This window comes from Mauremys reevesii, linkage group 15 (genome assembly GCF_016161935.1).
Source record: "Mauremys reevesii isolate NIE-2019 linkage group 15, ASM1616193v1, whole genome shotgun sequence".
NCBI classification, from domain to species: domain Eukaryota; kingdom Metazoa; phylum Chordata; order Testudines; family Geoemydidae; genus Mauremys; species Mauremys reevesii.
In genome coordinates this window covers 12,432,558-12,445,198 of record NC_052637.1, presented here as the reverse complement: position 1 = coordinate 12,445,198, position 12,641 = coordinate 12,432,558, and the positions used below count along the sequence as shown (strand labels likewise).

The 12,641-nt window shown below is 43.9% G+C and overlaps 2 protein-coding genes across 2 annotated transcripts; one reads left to right on the top strand and one right to left on the bottom strand.

Annotated features, from left to right (window-relative positions):
* Nucleotides 1–1,434: 1,434 nt before the first annotated feature.
* LOC120383671 (olfactory receptor 14A16-like) lies at nt 1,435–2,397 on the top strand. The gene has a single exon (XM_039501837.1). It carries the CDS (start codon nt 1,435–1,437, stop codon nt 2,395–2,397), a length of 963 nt encoding a protein of 320 aa, XP_039357771.1.
* Nucleotides 2,398–7,314: 4,917 nt separating this feature from the next.
* On the bottom strand, nt 7,315–12,410 carry LOC120383811 (olfactory receptor 14I1-like). The gene is made up of 5 exons (XM_039502081.1): nt 11,911–12,410; nt 10,285–10,512; nt 9,631–9,682; nt 7,833–8,122; nt 7,315–7,441 (listed from the first exon to the last, which is right to left on the bottom strand). Exons 2-5 carry the CDS (start codon nt 10,332–10,334, stop codon nt 7,423–7,425), a joined length of 411 nt encoding a protein of 136 aa, XP_039358015.1. The 5' UTR covers nt 10,335–10,512; nt 11,911–12,410; the 3' UTR covers nt 7,315–7,422.
* Between the last annotated feature and the right edge of the window lie 231 nt (nt 12,411–12,641).

Genomic DNA, 12,641 nt, shown 5'->3' with positions numbered 1-12,641 from the left:
GACTCTGCCCTGTTCTGCTCATTCCCTCTGAAGCATCTGGCACTGGCCACTGTCAGATGACAGGATACTGAGCTAGATGGGCCATTGCTCTGACACAGTATGGCCATTATTATGTTCTTATGTTCAAATACACAGATAAAATAACCTCTGTGCTCCTATTCAAGTTTACCAAGTGATCCACATCTTATCATATCTCACCTTTGTTTAAATTCACCTGAGTTAGCCCAGCTTGGAAATGGTGAGAGCCCTAACCACCAGCCTATAGCATTATTCTTGCCCTCTGTGTATCTGGCCCCATTCACTTTAATACACCATGTAACAGATTCAGCAGAACACCCCTCCTGGAATACCCCATAGCCCAGTGGCAAGGGCCCTCTCCCACTCAATCAGAGACTCAGCTTTCTTTTCTATAGTGTGGTGAAGGGAGTATTGAATGCAGGCTTCCTACATCCTGAGTGAGAGCTTTAACCACTGGGCTAAACACCATGTGGGGAACCCTGTCTACCTTTGTGCGGGGTGGGGTCAGGCATGCCCTGACAGCACCTGCTGGATTGGGCCCTGCAGGTGAGATAGGCAGAGAAACACCTAGTTTGAGGCCCTACTGCGTCTGAGGTGTAAACCTGGATGCCTAGACTGAGGCAACTCCTCTCTCTGCTCACCAGCAGGTTTTTAGATGCCCAGAGGACTTTACCAGTGGAAAGTTAGGCACCTAGGTCCAGATTTTTAAAGGTATTTAGGTGACCAATGGAATTTTAAAATGCACCTGGTAGCCTAACACCCACTGACATCAATGAATTTTACGCACCTAGAGACTTTTGAAAATCCCACCCGGTGCCTAAATATATTTAACAATCTGGCCCCTGGCCCCTATGGACTGTAGCCATCTACAGGGTAAGGGAGCAGCTGAATGGGGGTTTTGTGATTTCCAGTGAGGCACAAATACTGGACTGAACTCCATAAAATGGCATTTAGGGGGTCTAAGACCCTTTGTGAGTCAAGGCCTTAAGAACATAAGACTGGCCATACTGGGTCAGACCAATGGTCCATCTAGTTCAGTCTCCTGTCTTCCAACTGCAGCCCATGCCAGGTGCTTCAAAGGGAATGAACAGAACAGGCACCATCAGATGATCTATCCCCTGTCATCCACTCCCAGCTTCTTACTCAGTAAAATAACCAGAGAGGGCTTAAAATAAACACAAGCAGTAGGTCTGTTGTATAAGAAGCTGCCAATAAAGTAGAGCCCCATGAACCTGCATTGTAAACATTGTAATTATATAGTGATGGTAAAGAAAGGGAAGGATCTTGTTATTTTCCTGAGCTGCCACATGTGTCCTGCAGAGTAATAAATAAAACCAGTCTCCATTTATCTTCTGTTTCTCCTTCCATAACCATCGCCCCTTGGTCTTCCCTCTGCAGTGTATATCTACAGAAGAAATGTCCAACCAAACCATCGTGACTGAGTTCCTTCTCCTGGGATTCTCTGACATGCGGGAAGAGCAGATTTTACACTTCCTGGTGTTTCTAGTGATTTACCTGGCAGCCATGGTGGGGAATCTTCTCATCATCACCGTCATAGCCCTCAACCAGCACCTTCACACCCCCATGTACTTTTTCCTGGGCAACTTATCCTTCCTAGACCTCTGCTACATTTCAGTCACGGTTCCCAAGTCCATGTATGACTCCCTAACCAACAACAGACTCATCTCTTTCTCTGGATGTGTCACCCAAGTCTTTCTGGTTATAACTTTTACAGCAGCAGAACTGGCCTTTCTCACGGTGATGGCGTATGATCGCTACATTGCAATCTGCCGACCTCTACATTACAAGGTGACTATGAACAGAGGTGCATGTGCCCAGTTGGCAGTTGGTTCATGGATCAGCAGCATGATGTGCTCTGTATTACACACAACTAATACCTTTAGGTTACATTTCTGCAGGTCCAATGTTATCTCTCAGTTTTATTGTGATATCCCACAGTTGCTAAAGATCTCTTGCTCAGATATACGTACTAATGTAATAGTCATGACTGCCCTTGGATCACTTCTAGATGTGGTCTGCTTTGTGTTGATAATTGTGTCGTACATTCACATCTTCTCCACGGTGATGAGAATCCCCTCTGAGCAGGGCAGGTACAAAGCCTTCTCCACCTGCATCCCACACCTGGTTGTTTTTTGTTTATTTATCAGTACAGCATCATTTACGTACATGAGGCCCAGGTCGATGTCTTCAACATCTCTAGACCTGATGGCTGCTGTGTTGTATTGTGTGGTGCCACCACTAATGAATCCAATCATTTACAGTCTAAGAAACAAAGAGATAAAAAGGTCTCTATGGAAAATGATAGGCAGGATTTTTTTTTTCCTCAGGAGGAATGAACTTCTCACATTGAAATCTTAGTGTCCACCTGGAATAAAGTATTTCCATCCTCCACCTTATGTAATGGGTCAGACTGACTTTGTTTGAGGACCAGCCTATGTTCATGTTAGGATCAGAACCTGACATTTTGCATTTTCTGATTTTGGCTGAGATTTTTAAAAATCTGAAAGAAATATGGTAACAAATTAAAGCATCTAAGTTCCTCAGGATCCAAAGTCCCATTTTCAAACAAGGCTCAGGCACTTCTGAAAGTTTTACTCTTAAGTGCTCAAATCCCAAAGAATTTTCAATAAAATGTGGGAATCTTATTATGTTTTGGCCCCTTTGAAAATCTCAGGAAGAGCTAATTGCAATTTTTCCATTTTCTAGTTTGAAATATCCTCTTAAAATGAACTTTTTTATTTCAAAACGTCATTTCCAAATGTTATAAAAAATGAAATATTTTCAATGGTCATTTTGACTTAAAATGCCATTTTAATGTTATTTTAAGTCAAACTGACAATTCATAATGATTATTTTCATTGTTGTTTTGTAGCCATTTTGGTCCGAGGATCTGAAAGAGACAAGGCAGGTGAGATAATATCTTTTATTGGATCAACGTCTATTGGTGGAAGAGGCAAGTTTCCAAGGTATCCGAAGAAGAACTGTGTAACTCGAAAGCTTGTCTCTTCCACCAACAGAAGTTGGTCTAATTCCTAATGAAATTTTTCATTTTCAGCTGACATTTCTAAATGAAAGAATTTTCACTGGAACGTCAATACATTTTATTTTGTTTTAAAAAAAAAGAAAATAAATTAGTATTTTTGGTTTTGACATTTCCCAATGAAATTTTTAAGAACTTTTTATTTGGTGAAAATTTTTGATGTGTCTATTTTCACCCCAAAAGTACAAATGGGTTAAAAAAAGAACTAGATAAGTTCCTGGAGGATAGGTCCATCATGGGTATAGCCATGATGGTCAGGGAAGTAACCCCATGCTCTGGGTCTCCATAAACTTCCAACTGCCAGTATCTGGGATTGGATGACAGGGGGTAGATCACTTGAAAATGCCCTGTTGTGTTAATTCCCTCTGATGCATCCGGCATTGACCACTGTTGGAAGACAGAACACTGTGCTAGATGGACCATTGGTCTGCCCCAGTATGGCCATTCTTATGTTCTCATGTGTGTTTGCTCATATGCTCAGGGTCTAACTGTTCACTGGATTTGGGGTTGGGAAGGAATTTTCTCCCAGGTAGGACTGGAAGGGATGTTGGGTGTTTTTCACCTTCCTCTGCAGCGTGGCAATTCTCTGCTATTGCAGAGACCTGGGGTATTGGTGGCTTCTTGGTCACTCCTGTTCTCTGCCTGTGGCACGCAATGGTTTAGTCTCCCAAAGACAGAAATACTGAGTTTAACTAAGTCATTTGGCTCAATGCAGGGGTATGTGGGTGAAGATTAGTGGGCTACCACATACAGGAGGTCAAAGTGGATTATCTAACGGTCCATTCTGGACTTAAACTCTATGAAGCTGTGAACACTGGATCATTGCTTTCAGAGATGACTTAGGGTCACCTGGGGCCCTGGGCCGGAGCAAGTGGAGCATCTCCTCCACCCATGGCCCCACCCTGTTCCACCCCTTTCCCCATGGCTCTAACTCCTACTCGCTCCGTTCCAGGAGCGACCCCTCCCACCGCCGCTGCAGCCATGACACTGGAGAAGCTCTGTGCCAATGCCAGGACGGGGAGCGAGAGTTCCTCAGGGCCACAGCAGGGAGGGGATTTTTCCAGGGGCTCCAGATTGGCCATAATCTGCCACTGATTGCTTTCACAATATATTTAAATTGTATCCAAACCCCTGTTATATGGTATATATATAACCCTGTATATATATGGTGAAAGCTGGAATATGCCCAATTTGTGGTTGCCTACACAGCCCCCCAGGCATCAACGTTGTGCCCTGTGTGAGGAAGGGGTCCTGGCAAGTCATGCTTTAATGAAAACAGCACAATACAAACTACCCCCATTGCTCAAGTGTAATTGAAGATGCGATTTACAACTGGCTTTAGATCATAGTTGACAGAACTGCAGCTGACTTTCCAGGGTGGTGTCGTCTCCACAGTACTAAGGGAAATACAATTCAATAGGTATGAATGACACTGAGTATACACTTTAGGACAGATTTTGCCACAGATTTGACCACCTTTCATCATGTTGGATTTTAATGGGACTGCCCATGGGAAAAGGAAATTCTCAGCATGAATAATGGTGTCAGACTCTGTTGGTTAGTGTATAAAAAGAGATGCATCTTCACAACATCATAGCACTGTACTCTGTACACCATTCAGACTCCGTGCTCAGTAAAGAGAACTGTCAGAACCTGAAAAACAGTAGCACCTATGTCTGGTTAAACATTTTCCATCGAAAGGTTTATGGTGGCAAATTGGACTTTTTACTAAATGATTTTTTTTTAGAAAGTGTCTAATTTTCTCAAGAGAATTGATTTTTCACTGGAAAACTGAAATCCAATAACCGAAATTTTTGAGCAAAAAAAAATGAGATTTTCTAAAGTTTGTGGCAGATTTGACTTCAAAAAATTTGGCTTGGGATTTCAAACAAGCAAACAAACAAAACTATTATGAGGTTTTCTATGAAAAGTCTAAATTTTTCATGAGGAAATTATACACACACACACGACAATTTGTGACCAGCGCTAGTATCAGATAAAGGAGACAAAACTGGTAGGTGCCATCACAAGCAGAGAAATGTGAGTTTTGATGCATCCTGAAGCTACCAATCAGTTCCCATTCACATCTAGCTATCTATACACCATATACTAACCACTAGGCTGCAGAGTTATTCTTTCCTCTCTCTCTCTCACCCAATGACTCCTTATATATTTATCTAAAGTGTAACAGGTTCCATGGGAGAGACTGGGGAAGAATACCCCACAGCTCAGGGGTTAGACACTCCGTGATTAGGACACAAACCCAGATTTTGAATGGGAATAGATCCAATGGGTGGTCTGTGAGCACACCTACTGAATCAGGTTCCACACATGAGTTAGGCAGACAAACCCTTATCTTCCCCCAGTTGGTGAATTGCTCTGGGGCTGAGGTGGGAGACAGGTGTCTGGTCACCTAGAGTGTGGCTGTAGTTTTATTTTAGGTTTAATATAATTAAAAGACACCTATCCAAGGCCTGAGGTGCCCTAACACGTCATTACTAATACAATACAATCCCAGCTGCATTAAAAGGATCATTTCAGCAGGAACTCAGTCCTCCAGAGAGCTACAGAACTCTTTTCCACCCATACGTCACTGTGGAAATCAAACCTTCAGATTTCTCAGAAAACCCAGTCAAAGAGATAACACATTGGACTTCCGAATACATGACAAACTACTGAAACACCCATGTAACCAATCATTTCCCGTCCCCCGAAAAAGGGGAAAAAACACCCTAAAACCGAATTGACCACCTGATAAAACTAAACAAAAGCCAGACGAGCTAGCTGTTACAATCTGGCCCGGTACCCAGTTATACAAGCACCCATCTCGTGAAAGTGGATCCAATCACTGGGTGCCACGTACTTCCAAGGTAATTGCGCCTGGGTAGAGTCTCATCGTCACTAGCTCTGGGGCTCTTGGAAACACTGCCAGTCTCAGACCTCTGGTCTGACGCTCTTCCTTTTGCCATTGGAGGCCACCGTCCAGCTGCCTTAGAGCTCAAAACCAGTGTCTGAGTTCCCCCAAGCTCCCAGACACCTACACACACTCTGCCAGAGCTTCACCTAGGCTAGGAGTCTAATTGAACCCCTGTAAGAACATTTTGAGAGGAAGGCAAGGAACATGGGTTTAGCAAAGGAATTTCTTAACCACAGAAACTTTATGCATTGAGCCCTCGAGAGTTCCAGATCTTCAAAAACAAGACAGTCCTGAGACACCCTCTCCCCTAGTCTGATCTCATCCATTCTGTAAGTCCGAGGTTGCAGGCTGAGAAGAATCCCTCCTGCCCTCTTGCTCCTGCAAGTCCTTCCTATGTGTGGGCATGGTTGGCCCCTCTCTGCACAGAGTGGAACCGCACTGTTAAATAGGCCCCTGTCTCTGCGTCAGGGGTTCAAACTCTGAAGTTCCATCCCCGACATTCATGCCTGTGGGCCCCCTGTATAGAAAAATCATTTTCCCTTGGGGGGGAGGGGAAAGTAGACGAGACACAACAAAATTCGATAGCCCCAGACTCTAGTCTTGATGCATCTCCATGATGGTGTCAAGCACCTTTCCCAGGCAGGGCAGCTGTCTGGAAAGCAGCTCAACAGGCTGCCATTGAGTCAGGCCAGATTTGTGCTATCACCGTGCCAATATTTCTACACATACTACAACAGAGTTCACAGTGTGACACCATCATACCCCACTCTGTCACACAAGCAAACAATTAGCCAAAAGCCATGGCACCCCAAGAAGAGTTTATGCCCCCAAAAAGGAGATGACACAGAGAACTCATGAAGTTCATGAAGTTCACTAGGGACATGATTATGGCTACTCATTTGAGGTGGAAGGTGCTCAGAGAGTGTGGTGTTGAGTGGCAGTACAAAAAACATGATAGGTAGAGTCTGATCTTATTTACACTGCTGTAAATCTACGGTAACTCCATTGACTTGAGTGGTGTTTGCATTTTTATCAGTCTAAACACATCTTTCTGCATAAGCAGATTGCAAAGCATGTTCTCATGGAGACAATAATGTCATTGGAGGATTACATTTATAAAGAAACACGAAATGGAATCACAACCAAAGAAAAAAAATGGACAGTTTATTTCTGGTGAATAATCTCAACACTATCAGTTTCCTCAATGCAGCTTTGATCTCCTTGTTCCTCATGCTGTAGATGATCGGATTCATTACTGCTGGCAGCACAGAATAGAGAACAGCCACCACGAGATCCATACCTGAGGCTGAGCTGGAGGTGGGATGACTGTAGGCAAAGGTGGCAGTGCAAAAGAACAAGGACACCACGGTGAGGTGAGGGAGGCAGGTGGAGAAGGCTTTATGCCGGCCCCGCTCAGTGGGGATTCTCAGCACTGTTTTGAAGATCTGAACATAAGACACAATTATAAAAACAAAGCAGCTTAAGCCTAAGCACACACTAAAGGCAATAGCCCCAGTTTCACTGAGGTACGTGTCAGAGCAGGCGAGCTTGAGGAGCTGGGGGATTTCACAGAAGAACTGATCAACTATGTTGCCTCCACAGAAGGATATTGCAAATGTGATCCCAGTGTGCAGTACAGAGTAGAGAAAAACACTGATCCAGACACCAGCTGCCATTTGGACACAAGCTCTCCTGTTCATCACTCTCTCATAGTGCAATGGTTGGCAGATGGCAACATATCTGTCATATGCCATGACAGTCAATAAAACGAGATCAGCTGAAACAAAAAAGACAAAGAGAAAAACTTGGGCAGCACATCCAGAATAAGAAATTGACCTGATGTCCATGAGGGAGTTGGCCATGGATTTGGGGACAGTGACAGAGATGGAGCCGATGTCTAGGATGGACAGATTCATCAGGAAGAAGTACATGGGGGTGTGAAGATGGTGGTCAAGGACAACAACTGTGATGATGAGAAGATTCCCCATCAGGGCTGCCAGGTAAATCACTAGAAACACCAGGAAGTGTAAAATCTGCAGCTCCCGAACGTCAGAGAATCCCAGGAGAAGGAACTCGGTCACGGTGGTTCGGTTGGGCATTTTCTTCCTCAGTACATCGTGTGATGGCTGTGGAGGGAAGGAGAAGGGCAATGGTCAGGATTAGAGTGACAGAGGAATTGATCCTGATTCTCTCTGTGTAATATCTCATAATGTGAATGTCAAGGGTGCACACACTCAGCACTTCCATTGATGAGGAGTCACGAGTGCTCCTCACCCATCAGTCAGAGCACTAATTAGGTGCATTATCACATTAGTGAAAACTGGATTATTTCACTTAAAGTCAATGGAGCTGGGTCAGTTTACACCATCTGATGATCTGTCCTTAGATAAAATGCAGTGTGAAGGATGGGACAAAGTACAATCCAAATCCAACAATTCTAGCCAAGGTGGTTCCCTATTGTGACAAACAGCAAGCCCACAACTTGGGCATGAAACTAACATACTAAAAAGACAACACAGCCTGATTCCCACTTCCTATAGAAATACGACATTGATTCACCCAGCTTCCCACGTGGCAGCTCGTCTGCGATGATTCCTTCACATAGATGGCTTTCTACCTATTTATAGATTGATTCATGGCACCAGTTCTAGCTGCACTTCTATCTCTGGGTGATGATGGGCTAGGAGCGTTGCTCAGTTTCTGCTAGGTTGTATTGTTTCCCTTTGTGTCTGTGCTGGGCAGGTCAGTGGCAGTCAGGAGACTTGGATTCTGTTCTTGGTTCTGCCAGTGACCTTGGGCCAGTCACTTCTCATCCCTGTGCCTCTGTTTCCCCTGCCTCCCTTTCTCTGCCTTGTCCATTAGGACTGGAAGCTTTTAGGGTGGTGGACTGTGTCTTACTATGTGCATGTTCTGTGCATCTCTCAACAGCACTGACATTTAGGTGGCAGCAATATAGGACTGCAGATATGGTCCTAGAGCAGAAGATCTGGGTTCTGATCTCATTGACCTTCTGTCTGTCCTTGGGCAGGGTCAAGATAGAAAGGTTTTGTCTGGGGGCTTCAACTCTTGCGGTGCTTAAAATATATTCTGTGGGCTGTCAACTTTGCTTTATTCAGTTTAACCATCCTGGAGCTATCCCTTTGGAACAGCTGCAATAGAGCGAATGGATTTGAAATTGTGATATTAGTGGAAAATCTTAATGTTTTCCCCCTTGGTGCAAAGCTGTTTCCCTTTCCAGGAAGACAGACATTTTCTGCTTTAATTATTGCAAAGGCAAATTGGGTTTTCAATTGAACACATTTTCATGGAAAGTCTCTGCTATCCTCGATATATATTTTGTTTTTCCCAAGGACAACAGAGGCTATTTTTTTTCAGTTTTTAACAGCTTTTAGTTAAAATTGTTTTCTTCTCAGTTGCCACAATGAAACAAAGGTTTGAGTTTTCACAATTTTTATGAACAGTCCATTTTTGCTGCTGAAAAAATAAACAAATAAAAAGCTCTGACTGGTTCTAGGTATTTAATTAAATAGATAGTAAAACTCTTCATGAGTGCCAGTTGTCATGCATATTTATGTTCTCACATGTGCCCTGTATAGCAATACCCTAACATATTTAATTGAAATAGGAAACTTACTGTGCTGGTCTTTGTGGACTTTTTCCCAACTTGTGATGCATTTGATCCTCCTCTGTTAGAGAGATAATGTTCAAATAATCCTATCTGTCTATCATGCACCCATTACTATATTATCCAGAAGCAGTTTCCTGAGTTGCCAGTCTCTCTGCAGTTCCTAGCAGACAGCAGACTCCACAGATGGGGGCTCCCTGCTTCCCTCCTTGGACATGGCTGAGAGGTAATGGACTAAATGGGATCAGAGACTGAAAGCCCCTCTCAGCTTTAGAGCTGATCCTGGTTTGTGCAGGCACCAGATGTGGTCACAATGTAGGATGTCCCTGTTCTGGGGCTAAATAGCTTAATCCGGTCTCTAGGGCTGTGAACCCAGCTGTGATCTCACCTCTGGAGCAAACCACCCTGACAACCTGCCCTAGATGAACTTAACCTCAGGTAACCAGCACCCTCCCTGGATCTCACACAATGGCAGCATCCCCAAAGGACCCTTGGCTAAAAATAAGGGCGGGCTGAGGTTCAAAGGCTGTTCCAAAGGGGTTGCAGAATAAATATGTATATTTATAGTACAGACATGTGACCTACAACTGGTAAGAGCCTAGTGGCACCAGAAGCTCAGCTGGCCTGAAATAGCCTGTTCCTTCATTAACTCCACATAATTACCTCTGGGTGAGCAGAGATTTCCCCCTCTTCCCTTTTCTCCTGCATTGCATCAGTAGCTCTTGGAGAACTGCCACCAGGTGAACCCACAGCTCAGGGTATCTGAGCTTTCACTTCTATTGGGATGAATGACCCAACTTTCTTTCTTTCTTTCTTTCTTAGCAATTACATTTTTTTTTCTTACTGCATTCAACACTATAATAAAAGGCTCATTGGGCTGCAGGTGCAAAGCTGCAAGACATTTACAAATGTTTAATTCACATTGGTTGTAGGTATGTCAGGGAGATTGATGTCAGCTGGTGTAAATTGGCATAGTGCTATGGAGCTGTGCCAGTTTACATGAGGTGAATGTCTATACTGTGGGCCTAGTTTGATGCTTTTTCCTCTATTTAACAGCACAATCCCATTTTAATGCTCATGGAATATTCCAAGATCATGGTTTATAGACAGAAATCTGAAAGATGGGTACTTAGCCAATACACAAACTGATAAATATTATAGTGACGCAGCAGTGCTAGTATAACTAAAGTTGTGTTGTGACTACCATTTAAAATCGGCTTTCGAAGGCCTCTAATATTGACATGCTTAGTCAGATTCCTTTGAAAATTGGTGTGCTTCTGGAGGGTGCAGGTTAGGATTAATAAATTGAATTATTGGTCATTTGAGCAAGGAGTTATGGAGAGATAAGCCATGAAATAAATAGATTTTTTTTCCAAAAAGACATTTGAGCTAGGGGTTGCAGAGATAAAAAGGGGTTTTCTAGGTGGGTTGTTTTGTGAAATGCTAGAGCTCAAACTATTGATGTGATGAGGGTCAAAAAGTCTCAATTTGTCAACTTTATTCACTCTATCTTCAGGGGACCTAAACTGAATTTCAGAAAATGTTCATTTTTTACAGAGTGCACGCACCAATATGGAAAAACAGCCAGAGGGTTTTCATTCCAGCCATTTTATATGCTTTAAACCTTAAACTTTGTAAGTGCTTTAAAATCCAAACAGTCACTCAGATTGCTTTGAAGTTTGGTATCCCTCACAGGGTCGCAGGGTAGTGTTAGCGATCCAAATCTGGAGTCATTTGACCAAGGCGTTTCCTGAGTTATAACCAGTGGTGCAAGTAGAAATCATTTCTTGCCAGTACTGCACTCATGGGAGGGATGCAAGGCGGGGCATGTGATCTCCCCATATGACTCCTCCTTGCCCCCAGCCCAGGGCCCTGACACTCTTCCCATCCCCTCTGAAACCCTCCTTTGTATATACAAATATCAACATGCTTAACTACTCACACCCCCACATATGTAGTATTCAGTCTGTTTATAACTTCTTTATGGTATTGTACCCAACATTGCATTTCAGTGCGGGATTCAACTTCCTTTACAGGAACCAGGGGTGGCTCTAGACATTTTGCCGCCCCAAGCACGGAAGGTCCGCTGGTCCCGCGGCTTTGCGGGAGGTCTGCCGAAGTCGTGGGACCAGCGGACCCTCCACAGGCAAGCTGCCGAAGGGAGTCTGCCTGCCGCCCTTGCGGTGACCGGCAGAGCACCCCCCGCGGCTTGCTGCCCCAGGCACGTGCTTGGAGTGCTGGTGCCTGGAGCCGCTATTGACAGGAACAGAACATACTCCTGAAACTTACCAGTCCACAGAAGTGGTCCATAGTCATACAAATAGTCTTCAGTGGGATTGATAAAATGATTAAGACATTATAGGATTTGGTTCCAAGTTTGTAAATTGTTCTGGATGAAACTGACAATGCCTGAGCTGTCAGATCAGAAGGAGCTCCAGTTGAATAAAGGTGGGCAGATGTGTGATAAGTCTTAGCTCTGTTGCTAAGATGAGGAACATATTTTCAGCAAAGTTCTTGGCAGATTCCTGAGGCAGCTGGCTTAAGGCCATCAGTGTCCAGCATTATAATCTTCACTTATAGTTCTCTCACCCACAAAGCTGGAAAATGAGGCATTTGTTTTCTTTGTTTTGCTGCTCCAGTTCCAGTTAACAAAATGCATGTTAGACTAGTTTGAAGAATTCTAGGTATACTGGGGACAACACCTGATTCCCATCAGGTGGCAGAACTGGGCTGACAACAGAATCCAAACTTCCTCTGGTCAGTGCAAGCAGAGACATTCCTCTGATGATCTGGACTGGATGTAATGCAGTATGGATTGTTGTGTATTTGGTTGTCATGGTTTTTGTTCCTATGGCAACTGAGTTAGATTATTAGGGGATAGCTCAGCCAGCTTCTGCTGGCTGAGTGAGCTCTGTGTCTGTAAATAAAATGGTAGTTTTGTTAGCTGTCTGCTCTCTGGCCTCAAGTGATTTCTTCCTAAACCGGCTGCCCGCAAGGATATAACAAGGATGTCATGGATA